Source organism: Ranitomeya variabilis, chromosome 5 (genome assembly GCF_051348905.1).
Source record: "Ranitomeya variabilis isolate aRanVar5 chromosome 5, aRanVar5.hap1, whole genome shotgun sequence".
NCBI classification, from domain to species: Eukaryota; Metazoa; Chordata; class Amphibia; order Anura; family Dendrobatidae; genus Ranitomeya; species Ranitomeya variabilis.
In genome coordinates, this window is record NC_135236.1 from 82287650 (window position 1) to 82312772 (window position 25123).

The 25123-nt window shown below is 45.8% G+C and overlaps 2 protein-coding genes across 4 annotated transcripts in view; one reads left to right on the plus strand and one right to left on the minus strand.

Moving 5' to 3' along the window:
- SLC20A1 (solute carrier family 20 member 1) overlaps positions 1 to 12711 on the plus strand; it is a 30868-nt gene extending 18157 nt beyond the window's left edge. For both annotated transcript variants that reach the window (XM_077262690.1, XM_077262691.1), the window contains exons 3-11: positions 68 to 208; positions 1275 to 1360; positions 2435 to 2531; positions 7533 to 7652; positions 8152 to 8424; positions 9458 to 10019; positions 11205 to 11390; positions 11630 to 11714; positions 11838 to 12711. In XM_077262690.1, the coding sequence (XP_077118805.1) occupies positions 68 to 208; positions 1275 to 1360; positions 2435 to 2531; positions 7533 to 7652; positions 8152 to 8424; positions 9458 to 10019; positions 11205 to 11390; positions 11630 to 11714; positions 11838 to 11999 (1712 nt within the window). In that variant the 3' untranslated portion in view covers positions 12000 to 12711. The remainder of the gene's footprint in view (positions 1 to 67; positions 209 to 1274; positions 1361 to 2434; positions 2532 to 7532; positions 7653 to 8151; positions 8425 to 9457; positions 10020 to 11204; positions 11391 to 11629; positions 11715 to 11837) is intronic.
- Positions 12712 to 14110: 1399 nt separating this feature from the next.
- The window catches only part of MRPS24 (mitochondrial ribosomal protein S24), a 30057-nt gene continuing 19044 nt past the window's right edge, over positions 14111 to 25123 (minus strand). For both annotated transcript variants that reach the window (XM_077260824.1, XM_077260823.1), the window contains exon 4: positions 14111 to 14524. In XM_077260824.1, coding sequence (XP_077116939.1) covers positions 14241 to 14524 — 284 coding nt within the window. In that variant the 3' untranslated portion in view covers positions 14111 to 14240. The remainder of the gene's footprint in view (positions 14525 to 25123) is intronic.

Consider the following 25123-nt stretch of genomic DNA (forward strand, 5'->3'; position numbering starts at 1 on the left):
CCGGTATTAAGAAACAAAATCTATCTCCTTTATGGTATTCTGAGCTCGCCATGTTGCATTATTTCAGGTTCTGCTGTATGGCAGCTCGCAGCTTCCTTCCTGAAATTGCCAATCTCCGGTACCCACTGCATCGTTGGCGCCACCATCGGCTTCTCTCTGGTGGCTAAAGGACAGGAAGGAGTGAAGTGGACGGAGCTGCTTCGCATCGGTAAGTCATGGATCACCTCATGGGTGGGTGTTTGGTGTGACTTTTGGAAACATGATACCGGGTCTCATACAGACACGTGAAGGGTGGGGGGAGGCTAATATATAGTGAAAGAAAGCACTGTTTGACTGGCAGGAAAACTTGCATCCCCCATTTTTGTAATGTTCACATGTTTGGGGGTCATATTATAAAATTCTGTATTATGGCCAGTGTTTTGGGTTGTATGGTTGGTCATTTTCTGAGATGCCCTTCTGGAAGAAGAATGTTGCATTTTTATGGAGAAAAAACCCCCAAAACTTTGCCACATCCTTAGAATAGGGGTATGACTTGCTGAATACTGGGGGTCTAACCACATCTCGAGATCATGGTTCCGGCTCTGTGGTTGAATAATCCCTAAACTTCCAGACGGTCGGATTAGATTGTCGTTGGACACACATACACATTTGTTTCCATTTGATTTATGACCCATTGTAAAGTTTTATCCTTTTACAGTGGTATCAGATGTAAAAAATTAACTTCATGAAGGAACTAGTAGTCGACATACAATCTTCACATGACATTTACACGACTTTCATGGGGAAAATAATTGTACGCGCTAATCTTCGTAAATATTTCATACTGGCAAATCGCTTGCTAATCTTCGGCTACACATGACCTTTAAATCTGTCCAGGCCTGTGCATTCATGTCTGGGCTAATGTTATTCTGTAAGCTTCACAAAGAATATTCACCGAGGGTAAAGCTGCATTGTATTTCAGCTTCAAGGTTTTTAGAAATTTGTATTTTTTAATAATTTGAGCTCCATTCACATTATAATATTTTGGCTTCTAGTCACATGAGCAGAGCTGTAATTTTTGGCAATAGCCACAAGAACGTGTTAGGAGCAGAGCTCTTTCGGCTCAATTTGCGGTTACATCTGATCAGAGCTGGGTGTCGGACCCCCAGTGATCTCGGTATAGGTCAAACATCAGGATACGTGGCCAATATCATACCAGACAACTCCTTTCTGTCATGTAGGAAAAGCAAACACAAAATCTAGGTGCACAATAAACTTTTTCTGTTTGTTCCTAGTGCTGTCCTGGTTTGTCTCCCCTCTGTTGTCCGGGATCATGTCTGCTCTTCTGTTTTTCCTCGTCAGAATGTTCATCCTTCGTAAGGTAAGGATTCAGGATTTCCAGATACTTTTTGCTACTTAGTGTAATATACTGCAGAAAGAAGTTGTTTGCATGAGTGACGATTCTGCAGCACAAGAGATGAAAAATGTTTGGTGAGGGGGAATAGTGCGCAGGAGTGCATAACCCGGCTCCAGACGGTTCTGGTACTAGGGACTATGTGCTGTATGCTTAACACTGCGAGAAAGGCTCTACTAATGAGAACATTGGATTATTGTAGAAAATAATATGCTGGAACATTGTATTGTAATCCATGTGGTGTACCTTATTGTCAGCGCTGGGGTCCTGGGTTTAAATCCCACCAGGGACAACGTCTGCATGGACTTTGTATGTTTTCGTAGGTTTCCTCCAGTTTGTTTTTTTTTTTCCCTCCCTTACTCCAAAAACATACTGATAGGGAAGTTAGATTGAGTCCCAATGGGAACAGTGATTTTATGTCTAAAGCACTATATAAGCAAGTAAAATAAATTGCATCATTTTGCAATCTTTGCACTGTCTGTATTATACATCTACGGTACTTGAGACATGTAGTGGGAATGTGAATGAATATTATATCTATGATGCAAATTATTCAGGATAAACTCTTCATGCACAGTCCGCTTCTAAGGTTTGTTTTTCTTGCAAAGCTGAAGCTGTGCATAAGCACATTAATCATTAGTGATCCAAGTACTTTAAATGGTGCGGTGTGCAGACTGTCCTCCGTCCCTGCCAGCCGGCATCTTTCCTACCCATATACATCCTAAACATTGGTGCTGCCGCCCTGTGACATGAGCGGGCTGCGATGTGAGTCCAGGTTGTGCCTCCTATGTGCATTTCCCAGTATGAGTGTAGACTTGCTGCCTCCATCCATGGGGAAGAGATACCTTGTGTCCCCGCTGTATGTGTGCGCACTTAGCCCAGACATCGGCATAAGGACAGATCTGCTCTTTATATACAGATGGTATATACCTGATTGTTTCTGGTCTCTGAGTTAGGTACAGCCATGAGACCGATCAGTGGCCTTTTTTTGGTATTTTAGCCTCTATTCTGAGTTATGCTGACATTTTGCGTTTATTGCAGCCTGACCCTGTACCCAATGGACTGCGCGCCCTGCCCGTATTCTACGCCTGCACCATCGGCATAAACCTGTTCTCCATCATGTACACCGGCGCACCTCGTGAGTACAATTTACACGTCACTAGGTCTTTTTGGCTTTTGCTCTCGAGCCCGCTATTAAATCCACAATTTACTACTTTTACTTTGCAGGACTGAAATCTTCTAGAAGTCTGCTGGCCTGAGCCCATTACAGAAGGCTGCAGGCTAGTGTATGCTGACATTTCTAACCTAACTAGTTAACCAACCTGGCGGCATCACTGCAGCCATTTCCTCCCCGCTCCTTCAGCAGAGCCATTCCCCTACCTTCCCACCAGCGATGGCTATGAAGATCCTGCAGAAGAGTTCACACACACCCTCCCTGACCCTGATTTATTTTTTTACCCCCTCCTTTGCCCTCCTCCTAATTCTGCTCAAGTCTGGGGAATAATTGCCCTGCAGTGCCCATAAGATGACTGATGATTTCCCAACCGGACCCATTTACTGGAAGGGATTGTGGCGCAACTTTCTGTTTTGTATCTTAGGGTACCGTCACACAGTACCATTTTAATCGCTACGACGGCACGATCCGTGACGTCGCAGCGATCGTATGATTATCGCTCCAGCGTCGTAGACTGCGGTCACACGTTGCAATCACGGCGCTGGAGCGATGCCGAAGTCCCCGGTAACCAGGGTAAACATCGGGTAACTAAGCGCAGGGCCGCGCTTAGTAACCCGATGTTTACCGTGGTTACCAGCGTAAACGTAAAAAAAACAAACAGTACATACTTACATTCCGGTGTCTGTCCCCGGCGTCTCAGCTTCTCTCCACTGTGTAAGCACCATAGCCGGAAAGCACAGCGGTGACGTCAGACGTCACCGCTGTGCTTGCTTTCCGGCTGGCAGACGCTCACACAGTGCAGAGAAGCTGAGACGCCGGGGACAGACACCGGAATGTAAGTATGTACTGTTTGTTTTTTTTACGTTTACGCTGGTAACCACGGTAAACATCGGGTTACTAAGCGCGGCCCTGCGCTTAGTTACCCGATGTTTACCCTGATTACAAGCGAACACATCGCTGGATCGCTGTCACACACAACGATCCAGCGATGTCAGCGGGTGATCAAGCGACGAAAGAAAGTTCCATACGATCTGCTACGACGTACGATTCTCAGCAGGATCCCTGATCGCTGCTGCGTGTCAGACACTGCGATATCGTAACGATATCGCTAGAACGTCACGAATCGTACCGTCGTAGCGATCAAAATGGTACTGTGTGACGGTACCCTTAATCTCTCACCATTTTCAAGAGATCTGCTTGCTAGTGGAAGTAATCCTCTAACCACAGGTTGTAACAACCTGTCGAGAACCATTACTATTTACTGACGAGGTTTCCATTCAGACTGCAAAACGAGCTTCTCCAAAAATGGCGAGTTTAAGATTAAACACAAAGGCCTCGTTTTGATCAAACCCCTTCTTGCTAGGGTTGCACAAAAAGTGTGACTTCTGGCGTTTTTCCAAAGGTCCCGGCTTTCTTTTTGAAGTGGGGGGGTTGTCTTAGATGGGGGGATCTTGTGGCTAAGCTCGGTTGACAAACTAATCCTCAGCCATATACATCAGTAGAGACTGAAAAAGCCATTAAGGGGCACACACGCCTGACTCCAGCAGACCCCTTCCTAAAAGCTCAGGAACAAAACGCCAATCTAGATGTCCCAGGGCCAAAGTAAAGTTAGGCTATGTGCACATGTTCGAAAAAAACGCATACATTAAGCATCATATTTTTAGAATGCATTCCGCATTTTTTGTGCACATGCTGCGTTATTTTCCGCGGCGGAATCGCATTCTGGAAAAAAACGCAGCATGTTCATTCTTTGTACGGAATTGCGGGGATTCCGCACACAAGAATCCATTGATCCGCTTACTTCCCGCATGGGGCTATGCCCACCATGCGGGAAGTAAGCGGATCATGTGTGGTTGGTACCCAGGGTGGAGGAGAGGAGACTTTCCTCCAGGCCCTTGGTACCATATAATTGTAAAAAAATAAATAAAAAAACACGATTTTTTCACCTTCCGGTGTCCCCCGGCAGGCTTCCCGCTCCTCGCGATGCTCCGGTCCCAGTAATGCCTTGCGAAAATTACCTGTGATGTGTGGTCTCGTGAGACCGCTACATCATCTGGGGTCATGCCGCAAGGCATTGCTGGGACCGGAGCATCATGACGAGCGGGAAGCCTGCCGGGGGACGCCAGAAGGTGAAAATACAGTGATTTTTTATTTTTATTATTTTTAACACTTTATCATTTACTATTGATGCTGCATAGGCAGCATCAATAGTAAAAAGTTGTTCACATTTGTCAAACACTATGTTTGACAAGTGTGACCAACCTGTCAATCAGTTTTCCAAGCGATGCTACAGATCACTTGGAAAACGCTAGCATTATGCAAGCTAATGACGCTTGCAAAACGCTAGTGTTTAGCGGGAAAACACATGCCAATTCCGCATGCGATATACCCGCGGCAGGAGTTGCAGAATTGCCGCGGAAATTTCCACAGCAATTCTGCAACGTGTGCACTTAGCCTTAGTTGCACAACTTTTGCATGATGCAATTATTTTTTTGTGAATCCTGTTATTTACCTACTATTGGGTAACCCCTTTTTGAAGAACTTTGTACACCTTCTTCCACGTTGTCCGGATTACATCAGATGTAAATTTAGTGACTGTTTCAGGACGAGCACCTTAACTAGCTTACAAGTGTAAATAATTAAGACCTCGGGGCATTTCTACCTGCATTATAAGTGGTGCCAAATTGCCAGCAGAAGGGAACACTCTTCCTATGGTTTGGTGATCCCAACCGGACGGTGACTTCAGGTTATTCATGATGGCTCTCTGGAAAGGAGCCCTGTTGGCCAGTGTGTAGTCTTTCTGCCATGCTTGGAATAACTGAGGGTTATTAGCTGGACCTTGTGAGTGTGGCCAGGACGGACATATTGGTTTGTCTCCGGCTTTAGCTTTTCATTCAGTCGTCCTGGTCAGCAGCTGAGCACACTTCCATGTAAGTCATGAGCTAACAGCCGGTAGATGCTAGACGGCATGTGTTTGGTGTTGGTTGTCAGCGGAGTGGACGACATTGGTGGAATTTGTCCAGTCTGCCCCGTAGCAGAAACTTGATGCCTGCAAGTTATTCCGAGGCCGTCGTGGCTGAATGTTGGGTTGCCTTGATGGCGGCTCTTGTGGGACATGCTGGTCCTTGTGTTACAGCCTGAAGACTGTCGGGCGTATAGTCACAGCTGTGTGGTGATATGACCCCTAAGGGGAACAAGTCACAACCAAACTGGTGCAGCTTTTATAAAGGGGTGGTGGGAGTTACGGATACATTCACACTGCATAGTGCTCCAAGCTGTAACACTTGTCTACGCACTGCAAAAACTATCCTCGATGTAGATGACACGACTTATTCTCATACACAGCGCTGTTAATGGGAAACCTTGCAGATCTTCTGTGTAAAAAGTCACTGTGCTGCTTGTCCTGTATGACGTGACCTTCAAAGTTTCCCATTGGGCCTAAAGATTTGTCCTTTTTTACTGGCTCAGTGTTGAGGGTGAATTTTAACACCCTTTGTCACAGCAAACTTTGCCCTACAAGACTTTCACACCTGACTGACGGACACATTGCAAACCAAAGAGCCAAGGACCCAATTAATGACTCTCATGCTGCACACTGTCATAGATGCTTCATGCTGGGATTCCCCATAGGCAAGATGGGTAATACTAGTTTGGTAGCGGACGGTATGGAGACGTCCTGATGGAGCGGTGCGCCCTGGCGCTCCAGTGATCTGTGATGATGAAAAAACGCTGAATAGTTAAAGCGCCACTCCGGCGTTCTTATTATTTTGTCTCTGGAGTGGTGTCACTAATGCAAGTTCCTCACTCCTAGTAATATAATTACAGCTGCCATCCTGTGCCGCTCCAGCACCACAATCTTGTGACCGCAGCTCCTGACTGAGCGGAAGTGGGAAGGAGCCGTCACAAGGTATAAGGCCATGGTCACACATCCATTCCAGATACTGGAGTGGGCGATAAATCCAGAAGTGGTGACGTGCTTTCCTCTGATTGTTCCGCTCCTGGCTTTGGGTTACAAATACTGAAGGTGTGAACATGGCCTAAGTCTTCCATCCTTGTTCTGGCTCTCATAGACTTGTATTGAGAAGTGACCTCAGGCTCCCCATCCGGCAGGTCACCACAAGCGGAAATGACTGCCGGTAAGTAGAATACTAGGAACTTGCATTAGTGACACCACTCCAGTGGGGAAATTAAAACCCAACGCTGGAGTGGTGCCTTAAAGGGGTGAGCGCTCCCCTCCAGGATATACTGACAGGACTTGGACTTCTTTCAATGCTATATATATATATATTTCTTTTGGTCACAGAATGATTGAAAATGAGGGCACACACGGATCATCACACGCTGCTTTGGAAGTTGTCTCAGCATTGCTGCTACCTGTAATAATGTGACTGCAGAAGTCGGGTGGATGTTTCTCCAGTCCCCCGCCTGACTGCTGCTGCATCACTGCTGTGCCTTCTGTGTGGGCAGACGCCACTCGTGGCTGGTGGAGACCTCTGGTTCAGCAGAGGTGCTAGGAAGGGAATTTGCTTCTGTTTATTTTAATCCTGTGCCTATACAATACAGGTGTTGCACATTTGTTTTTTGTTTGCTTTTTATTATAAGGGGCTAGGTAGATGAGGCTGGCTTGTTGAATGGCCACAATAGTCCCCAGACATTACCTGGATGGCTTTTTTTTTTAACTTTTTGGGGATCACTGTATACCTACTTCTAGACGTTGTATCATTTTACAGTCTGACAATCTCTTTAGATCTACTGCTTCTTTGGTCCTTAAGTCTCATTAATCTCTTAATACTGACTCATGGAGGAAGACGCTCATTAAAGCATTGATTACACACATGGAGACATCTGCCGCGTGGCTTCATCAAGACCTCTATGGCTTCCAGTGCTGCTGACTCCTTTTCATTTGGAAGGCTCTGCTATAGAGGATGGCTTTCATATGGATCTGTTTTTTGTTTTTTTTTCTAGTGCTTGGATTTGACAAGATTCCCCTGTGGGGCGTAATCCTGATCTCGGTGGGTTGTTCTGTGATTTGTGCCCTGGTCGTGTGGTTTTTCATCTGTCCAAGAATGAAGAAGAAAATAGAACGTAAGTGTCTCCCCTCCGTATTATCATGTAGCTGACGGTGAGAATAACGCCGTTATAGCTTTATCTCGTGATTACTCCAGTCCAGAATTAAAGGCCTGATGGGATGGGGTGGGGGAGAAGAAACTTGTCATGTGCATGAAAGGTAAAAAGACTGATCTTTATCCAGTCTGTCCAGCCCAGCGCCTCTAGCTGTTTTCCTGAGACATCCTCGTTACCTGTCTGTCCTGTAAGCTGTTGCATTTAGCAGATCTTATCCATCCTAGATCTATAATCTACCACTCTGGAATAGGGGCAGGGGTCTGTATTGGGCATTGGGGCCTCTGGTGCATTTCACACCAGGATCTGATTGATTGGTGCTGTTGTCAGGATCTCTGCTGGATCAGTCTTGGTCTCCTTGATGGCCCACCGCAGAATGCAATTTTAAAGGGTGGTAGGGAGTGATATTCCCCTCTAAAATTGAGTTATAACTAGCAACATTCTGCATTCTCCTATTCCTCAGGTGAAATAAAATCCAGCCCCTCAGAATCGCCCTTGATGGACAAGAAGAACCTGGATGAATGCCGCATACTGAGGCCGGACCCAGATGTCAAACTGCCTATCGAGGATTGCGGTGTCGTTGCAGAAACCAAGGTGCCTATTGTGGACCTGGTATCTGTGCCATCGCGGGCCGCGGAAGAGCGAACAGTAACCTTCAAGATGGGGGATTCTGATGAGATCTTGGAGAGGGAGAAATCCCAGAGCATGGAGACCAACATTGACCAGGCCGTAAACGGTGAGTGGACTAGCACGAGGAAATCTTCAGATTTTAATGCTCCCAGCTGTACTGCAAAAATTAATGAGTTGTGCTGTGGCGTGGCGGCGGTGCTCCCGGCTGTGGCGTGGGCACCTATGAATTGCTCTCCAGCGATTACACTTTTTTTTTTTCTATCCTGGAGATCAGAGGTTTTCTTTACTGCAGCTACAGGTCTACGAAACCTGTAAACTTCTCACCCTCCACTGCATTTTTACAATCCACCCTCCGCTCCAAGGATTTTGTTTGCAGCCTTTGTCACATAGCCACAGAGCAAACATTGCCCGTCATGTGACAGAAGAAATTACATTTACTTTTACAATCAGGTATACAATCCAGTGTATTTCTTTGTCCTTGTAGATGGCCGTAATTCCCTTAGGTTGGCTATATGCATTACATGACCCTCTAATTTGTATGGGGGGTGTATGAATACTCCCGGCAGATGTAAGAAGTACAGATAAACATGTTGGTGCCTCTTTTGGGATATATTGCTGTGAGGTGTCCCCTTTCTTCCCATTTAATACATGCACACTCTGCAGGACTGAGCACGCATGTGTACATTGGCTGAATAAGAGTTCATGGTCATTAGCTGATCGGCTTCTGAATTGCTACCCACTCAGGATGATATTGGGGATTTGTTTTTCAATCCTTTAAAAGCTTCATTGGAAAGCAGTCAGAAGCTGCAAATTCTTATAATAGCATTTCTTCCACCCCACATTTCCGTGGTCCATGACCTAGAATGGACTGGTTGTAATGTGACACTGTTCCCTTTCACCAACTTTCCACAATGAAGTGAAGTCACTTGACGGCTTGTTTGCTCTTACAACAAGAACATCCTCCACATTAGACATGACAGTCATGGCTGCCTTATGGCGCCACCTGCAGTCCTGTGTGTTAATTTCAACCTGTAGTCATTACCCTGTCCGCACATTATACCCGGCATGTGCTGAGTAATTTTAGTGGCTGTTGTAACTTTATTTTTAAACTTTGTAAAAACTTTAATATGTATTTTTAGGAGCTGTGCGATTGCCAAATGGAAATCATGTACAATTCAGCCAGACAGTTAGCAACCAGATGACCTCCAGTGGGCATTATCAGTATCACACCGTGCACAAAGATTCGGGTCTGTACAAAGAGCTTCTGCACAAGCTGCATCTGGCCAAAGTGGGCGACTGCATGGGAGATTCTGGTGAGAAGCCGCTGCGCCGCAACAACAGCTACACCTCGTACACCATGGCCATCTGCGGGATGCCGCTAGATTCCTTCCGGCACAGGGAGGCTGAGGCTCGCCCAGAGGAGGCCGAGAAACTAACCTGGCACGGAGCAGACGGGAAGAAGAGGACTCGCATGGACAGCTACACCAGTTATTGTAATGCTGTGGCAGACACACAGCAGGCTATTAGCACAGAACAACAGGAAGAAGGCGGCGCAGAAGAGGCTGTAGACAGGAAAAGCAGCAACTCCTCGCTAGAAGAATGGCATGACCAAGACAAGCCCGAGGTTTCTCAGCTGTTCCAGTTCTTGCAGATCCTCACTGCCTGCTTTGGCTCTTTTGCACATGGTGGAAATGATGTCAGGTCAGTTGGCGCGAGAAGACTATTAATTGTCCTTTAGACTGGGTAGAGGTGGGCTGTGGTGGTCCATGAGATGAGCTCATGTTTTCACATGTCTACTTGTCATCTAACTGTAAGGGTATGTGCACACGCTGCGGATTTTGCTGCGAATCTGCAGCTGCGGGTCCGCAGCAGTTTCCCATGAATTTACAGTTCAATGTAAACCTATGGGAAACCGAAAACGCTGTGCACATGCTGCGGGAAAAAACGCACGGGAACGCATTGGTTTACAATCCGCAGCATGTCGCTTCTTTGTGCGGAATCGCGGCGATTCTGCGCACACAGGAATGCATTGATCGCTTACTTCCCGCATTGGGCTATGCCCACCATGCAGAAAGTAAGCGGATCATGTGTGGATGGTACCCGGGGTAGAGGAGAGGAGACTCTCCTCCAGGCCCTGGGAACCATATTTGTGTTAAAAAAAAAAAAAAAAAAGAATGATGATAAAAAGAAAAATGATATACTCACCTCTCAGCGCTGCACGCGGCTGTCCGGTCACAGGGTTGCTATGCAAGCAGGACCTGCGATGACATCACGGTCACATGACCGTGACGTCACGAAGGTCCTTCTCGCATAGCATCTTTGGAACCGGGCTGCCGCGTGCAGCGCTGAGGAGATCGGAACGTCGGAGGGTGAGTATAACCATTTTTTTATTATTTTTAACATTACTATTGATGCTGCATATGCAGCATCAATAGTAAAACAAGTGAAGGAGTAAACCCGCAGCGGAAACCGCAAGACAAACCGCAATAAATCGGCAGGGATAACCGCAGCGGTTTTGCCCTGCAGATTTATCAAATCCGCTGCGGGAGAACCCGCAGAGGACCCTTCCTACGTGTGCACATAGCCTAACAGATCCAGTATTAACATAATGAATGTGTATAAAAACGCATATTGGTTTTAATTTTGAACTTATTATTGGTTTGTATTTACAAGAGGGGTCTTTAAGCCCCTCAAGTATTATGGACATGGGCATTGCTAATCTAAAAGCTTCCCACAGACTTCAATTTTTTTTTATTTATGATCCCAAAACAAATAACTGCTGGTCATGTGAACAGGGCCAGACTGCATCCTAGCTGCTGTGTACAAGTTTTGCATTCACCTTTTCTTGCTGCTTCAGGTTACTGACGTTCTTCTTTTCCCTTGCAGCAATGCCATCGGCCCATTGGTTGCTCTGTGGCTGGTTTATGAGACTGGAGATGTCACCTCTAAGGCTCCTACCCCTATTTGGCTGCTCCTGTATGGAGGAATTGGTATCTGCATTGGTCTCTGGGTCTGGGGACGAAGAGTTATCCAGACGATGGGCAAAGATCTGACCCCCATTACTCCCTCAAGGTAATCAGTCAAAACTTTAGCTAAACTTTCTCATGAAGAAATTTAGGAAAAGATCTCATAAAATTTAGGAATAAAACCCTAAGCCTCTCATTTTGGAAATGTATGCAAATCTGAGCTACTCCTTGTCTAAAACCTTATCTAATAATTTGCTCCTCCTACCATTGTTATATTTTCCGTAGATTATAATCTGATCAAACCTTGGCTTCTAAGTTAACCACTTGTACATCTTTATATTTCAGTGGCTTCAGCATAGAGTTGGCATCTGCACTGACTGTCGTAATTGCTTCAAATGTTGGTCTCCCCATCAGTACGACACATTGTAAGGTGAGTGTGGCGAGCTCTGCGCCCCGGGCCTGGCGAGTCTTCGGACACTACCTGTGGTCACGGAGTAGTTAAAGTATGAGATGACAACCTTTTTTTTTTTTTTTTTTTTTTTTCTGCCCTCAGGTTGGGTCTGTTGTATCTGTCGGATGGCTCCGATCCAAAAAGGCTGTGGACTGGCGTCTGTTCAGAAATATCTTCCTTGCTTGGTTTGTCACCGTGCCAATTTCAGGCCTGATCAGCGCTGGCATCATGGCGCTTTTCAAGTATGCAATCCTAAGAGTATGATCCTGAATCGCCTGCTTATCTGAAATCTCCACTCAGGACTTCCATATCCACCGCACATATCTCATCGGTGCAATGCAACAGGATGCAGCAGACCGTCCCTGAACGAGAGGCTCAAAATAACAGACCTGGAATATGCAATATGTCCGCTCTGTCAGGGATGGGTAGAAATAACAGAGGAGTAGAAGATTGGCTTATACAGGATTCTCTCCGCTTCTCCCTTTTGCTGTAAAACTGCTTTAATGTGCTAGAATACTACAAATCAACCCAATCTACCTGTATACACGTACTGATCATTCCTCAGTATTAATGTTCTCTGTACATAGACCTGCTTGTGTGTCGGCCTTCTCGTTTTCACTGTAAATGTCTGAGCATCTTGTTCATATCTCACAGGAGGATTTTTATTTTTTCCCATTCACTGAATGGGCGAAGTGGCTGATGGTTTACTTCTGCAGCCGGGTCTAGATTTTAGACTTTTTTTTAATTATTATTTTTATCTTAAAATCTGGGAGTCCATGATTTTATTTTTTAATAAAGAATCTAAGCGATGTAATCTTTTGAAGATGTGCTGTCTATATGGGATGTGTAGGCCCCAGCTAAAGTTCCAGTAACTCAGGAGCAAAATGGGGAATCCTGTCCTGCATAGTGTCCATTTCACTGGTTTGTTGTCAACTTTGTTACTGGTGAGGTCAAATAAAAGCACTAAATTCCACCACCAACTTTGTGCAGAATGGTCATTATTATTACTCAGTCATTAGGTTCAGCTCTGCAGTAACACCAATCTTGCTTGCAGCCATGCTGTAAAAAACAGAAAACCCACCGTTCTAAAGTCGTCACTGACTTTTGTACTGTTGTTGACTTCTATCCCTCAATGTATCACCCAGTACATGGTGGGCGGCATAATGAGCTGGTCCTGGCGACAGGTTCACATGTCGTACTGCTCGGCTACATCTGACCTGTATGTCCAGGTCTATAGCCAGAGTGAAGCCCCCAACCACAGACATTAGAATAACGTTCTATCAGCAGGCTCAGCACTTGTGCCTCCTGCCAGATGTTGGGACAGAAGGCGCTGGTATATGTTGCCGATACTGGGCTAATCTATAACCAGACCAAAGCTGAAAACATTTTAAAGCTTCATGTCTGGGTAAGCGAAGTCATTATACAGGTGACTGGTTTGACATGGTGAATTTAGGGGCAGCAAAGACCCCTTGCATAACTTCTCCCCAATCTGAGTCAGTCCTAGCCACGTTTCCACTCTGGAGGATGCCATCTGCAGAGCGGATTATGTAAGAACACCATCCATACTAGGGATTTTTCCACTTTCCTGAGGATTACATCTGAACCCCTGAGTTTGTAGATTTCCGTGCAGTAACTTGCACGGTTCCTTCAGAAGCCCCAATGTAGAGATACAACGCTCCTCCAGATTATTAGTGATGCTTTGCAGCACCGGCCGCTCTCCAGATCCAGAAATCTGGTTTAGCAACATGACTGACTCATGTGAATGTTATACTAGGAGGAGACAGTATTAACCCAAGGGTCCCACGTCTCTAGGTGTCAATGCTGCAGTATTCACAATATTTACCAAAGGGCAAAAAAATCTTTATCTAAAAGATGGTGAATAAAACTTCATTTTTTGCTGTAACTATTAAGTGTGGTTATCATCTGATATGGTAATTCCTAGATCTTTATTAGGCCAGCTATATACTTGTCAGTGTAATTGGTATTAAATGGTGATGAGGGAACATGCTCGGATAAGGTTTCTAAGTATGCTTGGGTGCTAACAGTGAATAATGTTTGTCCCCGCAGCTGCATGTTTCACAGCTGTTAGTCCCTGCATGTGTTGCAGTTCTTGAACAGCAAAGACATGCAGCCACAGGGACACAAATATTTTTCGAGCACGCTGAAGATGCTTAAGCACCCAAGCATGCTGAGACAACACTTTAGCCGAGCACGTTACCTCATCACTAGTATTTAAAGCTATATTGAACACTCCATTGTGGCTGCGATCCATCAAACAGATATACTTAATTATATCACACAAATGAAAAGTGTCATTGCTGGCAGCAGCAGAGTCTATATGTGGTAATGGATCCTGAAGTACTGGTATATTTGACATAAGTTTATATACAGCTTTATTCATTATCATACAAAAACCTAAAGAGCAGACTTGTGACCAATACAGAGCAGTCTGCACCCACAGAGCGCCAGCTGTGCTCTGCTCGTAGTCTCAGGACGGTCTGGACCTCATAGGTATTTATAAATGACTTTCTCTTCCACCGTTTGCAGCTCCAGCTTCACGGGACACTTGTACAGGAAGGACAGCAATTCTTCAGTGTAGCCAGTGAGAAAGTAAAACTTCTGAGCGGGCAGCTTGCGGATGAGGATGGCACATATCACAATGAGGTTGGCACGGCGCTTGATCACTACTTCATTGGCCAGGCATCCATGGAACGTGCCGTACATAAATCTGCGGATATAGACGTCCTCTATGGTGCGCTCTCCAGCCCCCTCTTCACCATCCAGGTTACCTGAAGGAGTAAGAACAAACCATGAGCATGAATTAGTGGAGATGTTTTTTTCCCTTCACCATGACAGCACCGTACGTGAGAGATGGCCTCTGCCCCCAGGAACAGGAAACCTGCAGCAGAGATAAAAGAATGGGGCGGCCCTTCTGTTTGATTTCCTGTTCCTGCAGGTGGACGCCTGTCGCAGAGCTCCTACCTCCGGAGGGATCCCCCTCTGATGATACCGGTCCATGGGGGGGCCAGCCATACTTGGCGGCATTGCGTGCGGTGCTGTCCGGGTGAAGAGGCTGCTGTGTCTGCACCTTTTTTACCCCCTCGCTGGACTCCCCAGCATCCGCTCTGTGCAGGAGGCTGGTCCGGGGATAAGGGGCGTGTCCTTCACTGACTCCGAAGTGAAGGATGACGACTTCTGGTCGCGCGGAAGTGACGTCACACGCCGAGGGAGCTGGTGTACTGGACGCTTCCAGGCGGAAGTTTGTTCCAGAGGCGCGCACACCGCTCCTTCTATATAATAGAGCAACCAAGGGAATCGCTGGTCCTTTACAGCAAGCAATCTGCCTGCTAAGATGACCAAACCAGCGATGGATCCATCTCCAGCCTCCCGCTAAATCGTGTAATAATGACCCAAGTGGCCGAAAAAAATCAGGCCACACTAGAAAGAGAAGTTCATCTCCTCATACAAAAGGAAGTATTAATAAGAGTACCTCATCAAGAGATAGAAACAAGGTGCTGCAGAACCCTTTCCCTAACGCCAAAACCAGACGGCTCGCTGAGAGTGATATTAAACCTGAAGGCTCTAAACCATTATATTCAAATAGAGAGATTCAAAATGAAGACCCTAAGAACGGCAATGAAAGTACTCAATCCAAACTGTTACATGGCAGTGATTGATCTTACAGATGCTTACTACCATGTGCCAATCGCTGTCCAACAACACCTGAGATTAGTGGTAAACCTTGCAAAAACCCCCACCCATCTACAATATCAATGTCTTCCCTTCGGGGTAGCTATAGCGCCCTGCATGTTTACAAAAATCATTTCTGAAGTGGCATCCTTCATCAGGAAAGAAGACATAATACTGGTACCTTATTTGGACGATTTTTTGGTAATAGCAAACAACAAAGAAAATTGCGAGAAAACAGTCGCAAGAGTACTGGATGTGCTGACCAAATTAGGATGGATGATAAACCTGAAAAAATCAAGACTTATCCCAACACAAACTCAAGAATTCCTCGGGATCCTATTGGATTCAGTCAAACAGGAGTGTGTCCTCCCACAGAGGAAAATTCAAACTATTCAACAGAAAGTACAATGGACCATCTCTCTACGGAATGCAATGTCGCTCTTAGGAGTTCTAACGGCAACAATTCCAGCAACACGGTGGGCACAAAGCCACACACGAGAATTACAATGGCAGATTCTAACCGAACAAATGAGGAATCCATACAATCTGAATCGGAAAATTCTTCTATCTCCAAAAGTTCAGGACTCACTAGAATGGTGGCTGAAAACAAAAAATTTAAGCAACGCAGTGCCGTGGTCAGTGCAGAATCCAGTAGTCCTTGCTACCACGTTGCTCGCTAGCAGAAAAAAGGTCACCTCAGAAATACCAAAAAAAATTCCTGGAATTCTCGGGGCGACAGTTGTCCGACAAGCCAAGAAGTGCCGGTAAAAAATTCTAGAATTTCTCCAAAAAGGGGTTAGAGAGGGGGCTATCTACGCCCTGGGTGCGCTGTTTGATCAGAAACTTGCTGACCACCTTTAGGTCTATAGGTTCATCCGAGCCTCCTTTACATCTAGATCCTCAAAATTATTACCTAAGGTGGCTCCCTGGGATCTAAATTTAGTTTTAAATGCTCTTAACTGTTCCCCCCCCCTTTGAGTCTCTCGATTCCATTTCAATAAAATCCTTAACCCTAAAAACTGTCCTCCTGGTTGCCTTAACTTCAGCCCGACGTACCTGCGAGCTGCAAGCTATTTCGGTGAACCCCCCTTACACTACCTTCCAGGATGACAAAGTAGTTATCAAAACCGACCCGGCCTTCCTACCAAAGGTCAACTCAAAATTTCATAGGGACCAGGAAATTATTTTGCCCTCATTCTGTCCTCAACCAAAATCCCAGGGAGAGCAAACCTTCCATTGTCTTGATGTCAGACGCTGCCTGCTTCAATACATAGAAGCCACAAAATCTTGGCGTCAGTCATCAGCCCTTTTTGTCACCTTCCAGGGGACAAACGGGAAAAAAGGCCTCAAAGGCAACTATTGCACGGTGGTTGCGTACGGCTATTTCACTTTCATATTCCTCTTCTGGCCAAGTTCCCCCACAGGGTTTTACGGCCCACTCCACGCGTGCTATTGCCACATCCTGGGCGGAAAAGGGCAAACGCTTCAGTGGAACAGATTTGTAGAGCGGCAGTATGGTCTTCACCCTCTACCTTCTTCCGACATTATAGGTTAGACTTATCAAACTTGTATTTCGGGAGAAAGGTATTATATGCTGTTTTCCCACCCTAGGAGTCTATTTCTTCCTCTCACGTACGGTGCTGTCATGGTGAAGGGAAAAAATGATAATTACTTACGGGTAATTTGATTTTCCAGAACCATGACAGCACCGCATTAATTCCCGCCCTATCTTGGTGATGGTTGTGTGAATCTCACACACACACAAAAAAAGAGTAGTTTATTATATATATATATATATATATGTAAAAAAAAAAAAATATATATATATATATATATATATATATATATATATAGATAAAAACTAATAAAGAGCTATACAATGTAAATATGAGTGTGTACTAACAAAGCGGTCATCTTCCATACTCTGAAACAAACTGAGGAGAGAGGGGCCACCCCATTATTTTATCTCTGCTGCAGGTTTCCTGTTCCTGGGGGCGGAGGCCATCTCTCACGTACGGTGCTGTCATGGTTCTGGAAAATCAAATTACCCGTAAGTAATTATCATTTTTCTATTCAATCTATCTGATTTGAAATCAAGTTGTCTGTAGAGCAAATCATTTGCTGTCCTCCTTATACCTGGATGTAGTGACACTGGAAATAAGAGGCAGGCACTTATATCAGGGGCAAACGAGCAACTGGAAAAGTGTCAGGGATAAGTTCCAGCACCTATAATGCTGACAGAATTCTTACGAAGACAGACCTGCAACTCAAGAAGTGTTGACGGCAAGTGAAATAGCATCTTGACAAAATGTGGGGCAATGCATGATGTGAGGGGAAAGTTCCAGCACCTACAGTGCTGACAGAATTCTGATGAAGAATGGATGGAAAGTTAAAAATAGCATTACAAAAAGCTAGTGTCACCATAAAAGGGATCAGATTAATTCCCATTTCACCACCTGACGGCACCATTGGAGGACGTCCTTCTTACCCTCAGTGGAACAGGGACAACAAGCAGTTAAAAGGACCCTCCCCACTCCACCCACCAGTGTTTTTCCTGTCCCATTGTGGATAAGAACGGCAAGCTTATCCTCCGACAGTGCTGTGGAGTTCGGGGGGCCCAGCCTTTCCCTTCCCGACCACAAGACATCTGCTGATACCTGCCATTGGGGGTCCGTCTTTGCCATGGGGGGTCCGTCTTTTCCATGTGGGGGGCTCTCGATCCGGGCGCCTGACCGCTGGGGGGTGCGCACGGCAGCCGGTTCCAGCAAGCGGCCGCGTCACTTCCGGCCGCGACGAGCGCACTCACCGGAGATACCAGAGGCAGCGCCGGCCATCCTGATAAGGAGCACCCGGCTAATGTGTCTTCATCATGGAGGAGACAGGCAGACCTGAGGGCCCAGAACAAACACGGGCACGTGAGTAGGCTACTCAAAAGGTTGTTTATCCCCCTATTTGCTCGGAGATAAATACTAGAATCTCTGTGTTTTAGGGAGAGCCACCCACCCCTGCACCCGAAAAGAAAAAGTCTGGGAAGAATAAATGTCCCATTTGTGCAGCTAGATTCCCGGAGAACTGGCGGAAGCCACTCTGCAAGTAGTGCACGTCTAAAATCGTCGGCGAAGAACAGACTTCATTGTTAACCAATATGAGAGCAATGATACGTTAGGAGGTTCAGGCATCCATCTCTAGCCTAAATCTTCCCCAGACCAGCCAGACAGAACCGCAAACATCGCGAAAAAGACCTAGAGAGTCCAGTCCATCTTCTGCTGAAGAAGATACAGAGAAGTCGGATCAAGAAGAAAGAGAAGAACCGTTAGGAAAAGAAATATCTCTTCTCGGCGGCAGATACGGATGAACTCTTGCATGCAGTACGTAACACCATGCAGTTACAGGACACTTCAGAGGAAATCTCAGTTCAGGATGACATGTTTGGCAGTCTGCATGCGCAGGTCACGAAAGTCTTTCTGGTTAACAATCATATCCGTTCCATGATATTGGAGGAATGGCAGGAGACGGAGAAAAGACTAGGGGTACCTAGAGACTTTAGACTCAGTTTACCTAATAATCCAGAGGATATAAAGGTTTGGGATGAAGTTCCCAAGATAGATGTGCCATTGGCTACAGTGGCAAAGAAGACAGCGATTCCGTTTGAGGATGCCTCCGCGTTGAAGGATCCAATGGATCGCAAAGCAGATGAACTGCTTAGGCTTCTTTCACACCTCCATCGGTATGCGGCCATCGTTAACATCAGCGCGACGTACCGACGGACGTTGGCGATTTTTTTGCACAACGTGGGCAGCAGACGCAGTTTCAACGCGTCCGCTGCCCATAGTAAACTCCCAGGGAGGAGGGGGTGGAGTTACGGCCGGGCATGCGCAGTTTAAAATGTAGGACATGACGATGGAACGTGTGTCCATACGTCGCGATGCATCGGTAATACAAGTCTATGTGAAAAAAATGCATCCTGTGGGCAACTTTGCAGGAAACGTTTTTTCCACAAAACGACGTATTGGGACGGTCGGGAAAAGACGGAGGTGTGAAAGTAGCCTTAGGAGAACTTGGGAATCCTCGACGGCGATAATACGGGCCAATATAGCAGCAACCTCGGTAGCCCGGTCCATGCACCTATGGATGGATAATTTGGAGGAGCATTTCAAGGCTAAAACCTCCAGAGATGTTATCCTCAAATCCCTTCTATTACTAAAGCTCGCAACAGGTTTCATGGACGCTTCAGCGGAATCTGTACAATTCGCCGCCAGAAGCGAGTCTTTGTCCAATACAGCCAGAAGAGCTATCTGGCTAAAAACTTGGTATGGGGATATTCAATCAAAGAATTAACTTTGTAAGATCCCGTTCTCAGGGAGTAAAGGGTTTGGGCCTATTCTAGACGACATATTAGAAAAAGCCTCAGACAAAAAGAAAGGGTTACCTGAGGAAAATACGAAAAAATAACAGCCCTTTCGTAGATCCCAACCTAGTCAGAAGACAGACTACAGGGGGAAAGGGAAATCTGGGAGATGGTCTTATCCCAAAGGTGGAAGAAGTAGAGATTCCATCTTCCCGGGTTCAGGTTCAGGGAAACCGAATAAATGACATCAAAGTGGGAGGTCGGTTACAAAGATTTCTAGGGGGTTGGCAGAAAATATCCAAAAACCCATGGATTCTGCAGGTGGTTACTCAAGGTTACAAACGAGTTCACCAGCCTTCCTCCAGAAAGGTTCTTAGTGACCAGATCCTATCCCCTCTTAAACTCCCCTATGTGGTCAGACATCCAGGAGTTGTTAGAAGTAGAGGCAATCGTCCCATTACCCATCTCAGAGAGAAGCAAGGGCCATTATTCACATCTATTTTCAATAAAAAAAAATCATCTGGGGACTCCCGGACGATTATATATCTAAAACCCCTGAACAGGTGGATCAGGTACAGGAGATTCTGGATGGAATCTATAAGGTCCACAACGCCTCTCATAGACAAAGACATGGTGATGTGCACCTTGGATCTAAAAAGTGCATACTACCATGCCCAATACACGCTTCCTACCAGAAATTCCTAAGATTCGCCCTGATGAACAGAGGGGTAATTTATAATTTTCAATTCAAGTGCCTCCCCTTCGGCACCCAGGATATTTACCAAACTAATGTCAGAGGTAGTAGCCTACTTAAGAAATCAAGGTATTTCCATAGTACCATACTTGGACGACTTTTTGATAATGGCGAGATCAGAGAAGCTTCTCAAGATCGACTGCAACTTCACACTCTCCATTCTACAGGATCTGGGGTGGATTGTGAATTGGGAAAAATCATGCCTAGTTCCAAATTCCAGAATGAAATTTTTGGGGGTCATTAGATTCCAACGCCAGAAAGTCTTTTCTACCAGAAGAAAGACAGAAGACGTTAAATCGAGAACATACCCCAGTTCAGGAAAAGCACTTCCTCCATAAGGGAAGCAATGAGGGTGCTAGGCTTAATGACGGCCTGTATTCATTGTGTGAAGTGGAGCCAATTTCACTCATGAGGGTTACAGAAGGAGATTTTGAAATCTTGGAACAGGAGGCAAGATTCTCTGGAGAAGATGATTCTCTCTCCCTCAGGAAAGAAATAACCTGGTGGACCGTACCGGAAAACCTGAAGGTGGGAGTTCCATGGGTCCTCTATTATTATTTATTATTATAGCGCCATTTATTCCATGGCGCTTTACATGTGAGGAGGGGTATACATAATAAAAACAGGTACAATAATCTTGAACAATACAAGTCACAACTGGTACAGGAGGAGAGAGGACTCTGCCCGCGGGGGCTCACAATCTACAAGGGATGGGTGAGGATAGAGCTGGTCGTGCAGTGGTTTGGTCGATCGGTGGGTACTGCAGGTTGTAGGCTTGCTGGAAGAGGTAGGTCTTCAGGTTCTTTTTGAAGGTTTCGATGGTAGGTGAGGGTCTGATATGTTGTGTCACCGTTACCACGGACGCCAGTCAGTTCGGATGGGGCTTGCATATAGGAAGGATATACTACCAGGGGAAGTGGAGTCCAGAGATGTCAGCCAAGTCATCAAATTTCAGGGAACTATATGCAATCTGGAAAGTGCTCTACCAGGCCCAGTCACAAGTCAGAAACAGACACGTAAGGATACTGTCCGACAATGTGACGGCGGTGGCGTTTCTAAAGCACCAGGGAGGCCCGAGACATCCATCTCTACAGCACCTAGAGGATCAAATTTTCAGATGGGCAGAGAAATCCGTCAGATCCATCTCGGACGTTCACCTGGAGTGTGCCAAAAATCAGGTGGCAGATTTTTTGAGCAGAATGCCAGTAGATCCCAGAGAATGGGATTTGAATCCAGAAGTGTTCAGCAGTCTATGCCAGCAGTGGGGAACACCTCAAGTGGATCTTTTTGCCCCCAGGTCAAATGCAAAGACCAGAGGACATTTTCCTCTCAATCCCCTGGATGGGGCAATAGGAGTCGACGCTTTATCTCAAGATTGGGGAGAAGGTCTCCTGTACGCTTTTCCACCTCTTCCACTGATCCCGAGAACACGCAGGAAGATACGGGACGAAAGAGCAGCAGTAATCTTGGTGGTTCCCTTTTGGTCGAGAAGAAGCTGGATCTCTCTACTATCCAGAATGTCGATAGAAAGACCGATCCTCCTACCGAAGAGGCAGGACCTTCTGTGCCAAGGTCCGGTGTTTCACAGCAATTCGGACTCACTGCAGCTATCTGCCTGGATCCTGAACGCCTGATTCTAAGATGCACAGACCTGTCAGAAGATGTGATCACCACATTTCAGGCAAGCAGAAAGCTGGTGACTCAGCGATCTATAATAACCTTGAGAAAGAGGGACGGTGCCCTCGAAACGCGTCGGGATTGGCCCCTGCTTGTGTCCGTCATTACGGACAGGTGACGTCACCATTTAGCCACGCCCCTTGCTCGCTACGCTACTGTCCGGCGGCGCCATCGGCCGAGGCACCTGCCGACTATCCCAGCGGCGAATATTGTGGGGGTTTGTATACCACGGGAGGACGCTCCCTTTCTTGGACTTGTGCACTTTCAACACTACAGGCCAACCAGCAGTAAGGGCGGCTCCGCACTAGCCGACCTCCGTATCTAGAGGATACGCCGACCTCCATGTGGAAGGTAGGAGAGTGGGCGTTATTCACTAAATAGATACAGTTTTTCTTCTCTAGCGCGGCACCCTCATTTAGTTTTTTATTGGTTTATCATAACACGGCAGGGTTCTTGCACACAACCTGCCTGGGAGCCTGCAGCTTCACTCCGGGAGTGTCACCTAGCGCCAGTGTGATTTTTTGCATTGTTTGGATCTATAATAAGATCTGGAAGCGGTATTGTTCTTTTTTAGGAGAAGTCCCTGTGGAAACTTCAAATCCGGACATTCCCAGAATTCTTCACTTCCTACAACTGGGGTTTAAATAAGGCCTCCGGCCTAGTACTTTCAATGTACAGATTGCGGCCCTTAGTGTCTTTTTTGATTCATCATTAGCCTCCCATCCTTGGATAGCAAGATTCTCTAGAGCCACACAGAGAATGAGACCTCTGGTGAGGAAATTGTCTCCTCTTTGGGACCTGAATTTGGTCCTAAATGCCCTGTGTAGATCCCCGTACTTGTTATCAGAGGACTTGGACATAGCCAATCTCTCCTTGAAAACAGCCTTTCTAGTGGCCATTACTTCAGCTAAGAGATTAGGGGAAATACAGGATCTATCCATACAGGATCCATACCTCCAGATCTTTGACGACAGGATAGTCTTAAGACTAAGGCCATGTGCACACGTTCAGTATTTTTCGCGTTTTTTCGCTATAAAAACGTGATAAAAACGCGAAAAAAACGCTAACATATGCCTCCCATTATTTTCAGTGTATTCCGCATTTTTTGTGCAAATGTAGCCTTTTTTTTCCGCGAAAAAATCGCATCGCGGAAAAAAAAGCAACATGTTCATTAAAATGCGGAATTGCAGGGGATTCCGCACACCTAGGAGTGCATTGATCTGCTTACTTCCCGCACGGGGCTGTGCACACCATGCGGGAAGTAAGCAGATTATGAGACTCTCCTCCACGGACTGGGCACCATATAATTGGTAAAAAAAAAGAATTAAAATAAAAAATAGTCCTATACTCACCTTCGATGTCTTCCCGCCTCTCTGCTGCATGCTGCCGCTTCGGTTTCTAAAGCTGGTGTGCGGTGAAGGACCTGCGATGACGTCACTGTCTTGTGATTGGTCGAGACCGGTCATGTGACCGCTCACGTGACCGCGACGTCATGGAAGGTCCTGAACCACAACGGCATCTATAGGAACGGACGCCTGCAGGTGAGTATAACCATTTTTTTTATTATTTTTAAACATTCTATCTTTTACTATAGATGCTGCATAGGCAGCATCTATAGTAAAAAGATGGTCACACTTGTTAAACACTATGTTTGACAAGTGTGACCATCCTGTCAGTCAGTTTTCCAAGCGATGCTACAGATCGCTTGGAAAACTTTAGCATTCTGCAAGCTAATTACGCTTGCAGAATGCGAAAAAAACGGAAAAAAAACGCCAAAAAAAAAATGCGGATTTCTTGCAGAAAATTTCCGGTTTTCTTCAGGAAATTTCTGCAAGAAATCCGGACGTGTGCACATACCCTTAATCCAGCGTTTCTCCCCAAGGAAGTTTTGTCCACAAACATAAACCAAGAAGTAATTCTTCCCTCGTTTTGCCAACACCCTAGAAACACGAAGGAAGGGGTCTACCATAACCTTGACGTTAGAGAGACGGTTTTAAAATACCCGGGGACGACAGAAGGTTGGAGACGAGACACGAACCTGTTCATACAGTACGGGGGACCAAACAAACGTTGTAAGGCAGCAAAATCAACTATTGCAAGTTGGATTAAAACTACTGTAAATCTAGCGTATACAGCCCAAGGGAAGGATCCCCCAGATATTCTTAGAGCCCACTCAACCCGAGCTATTGCTACATCTTGGGTGGAGAAGGGGGGAGCCTCAGCAGAGCAGATTTGTAGGGCGGCGACTTGGACCAGTCTTTCTACCTTTGCTAGATACTATAAACTAGATGTCTCATCAGAGCAGTTAGCCTTTGGTAGAAAAGTATTACATGCAGTAGTCCCACCCTAGGTTTCCATTCTTTGGGATTCCTCCAATGGTGCTGTCAGGTGGTGAACTGGAAAACGGTAATTAGACCTACCGGTAATTGTATTTCCAGGAATCCATTCTGACAGCACTACTAGTTCCCTCCCACTGCAAGTTTATACTATTGACTAATGTGATGTAACATTGGTTTAAAATTGTTAATAAACTCTCTTTTTGCATCCATCTAGATGTGGTACTTGGAAAATCACTGGTGGGTGGGTTAAGCCTCATGAAGAATGTGCCTTTTTTTTTTTTTGCCAAATTAAAAAAAATAAAAATCTGTTGCTGTTTTGATGTAGTTGGCAGCAAATATTGTCAAAAATGTGCCATGGCCGGTCAAGTTCAAGGTTTATTTTTCTGTAGTGTGTGAATGAGGTTTGATAAAAGAAAAAAAAGAGCATGAACCGCACATCCCAAAATCATACGTTGATCTAAAGCCGCTAGGCAAAAATTTATATACTGAACATGAGGTTTTCAGTTTAACATTCTGATCAGACTGTATGAAGCCCACTGCCCCTTCACGGCAAACCTCGTAGTGGGTCCTAACGCCCTAA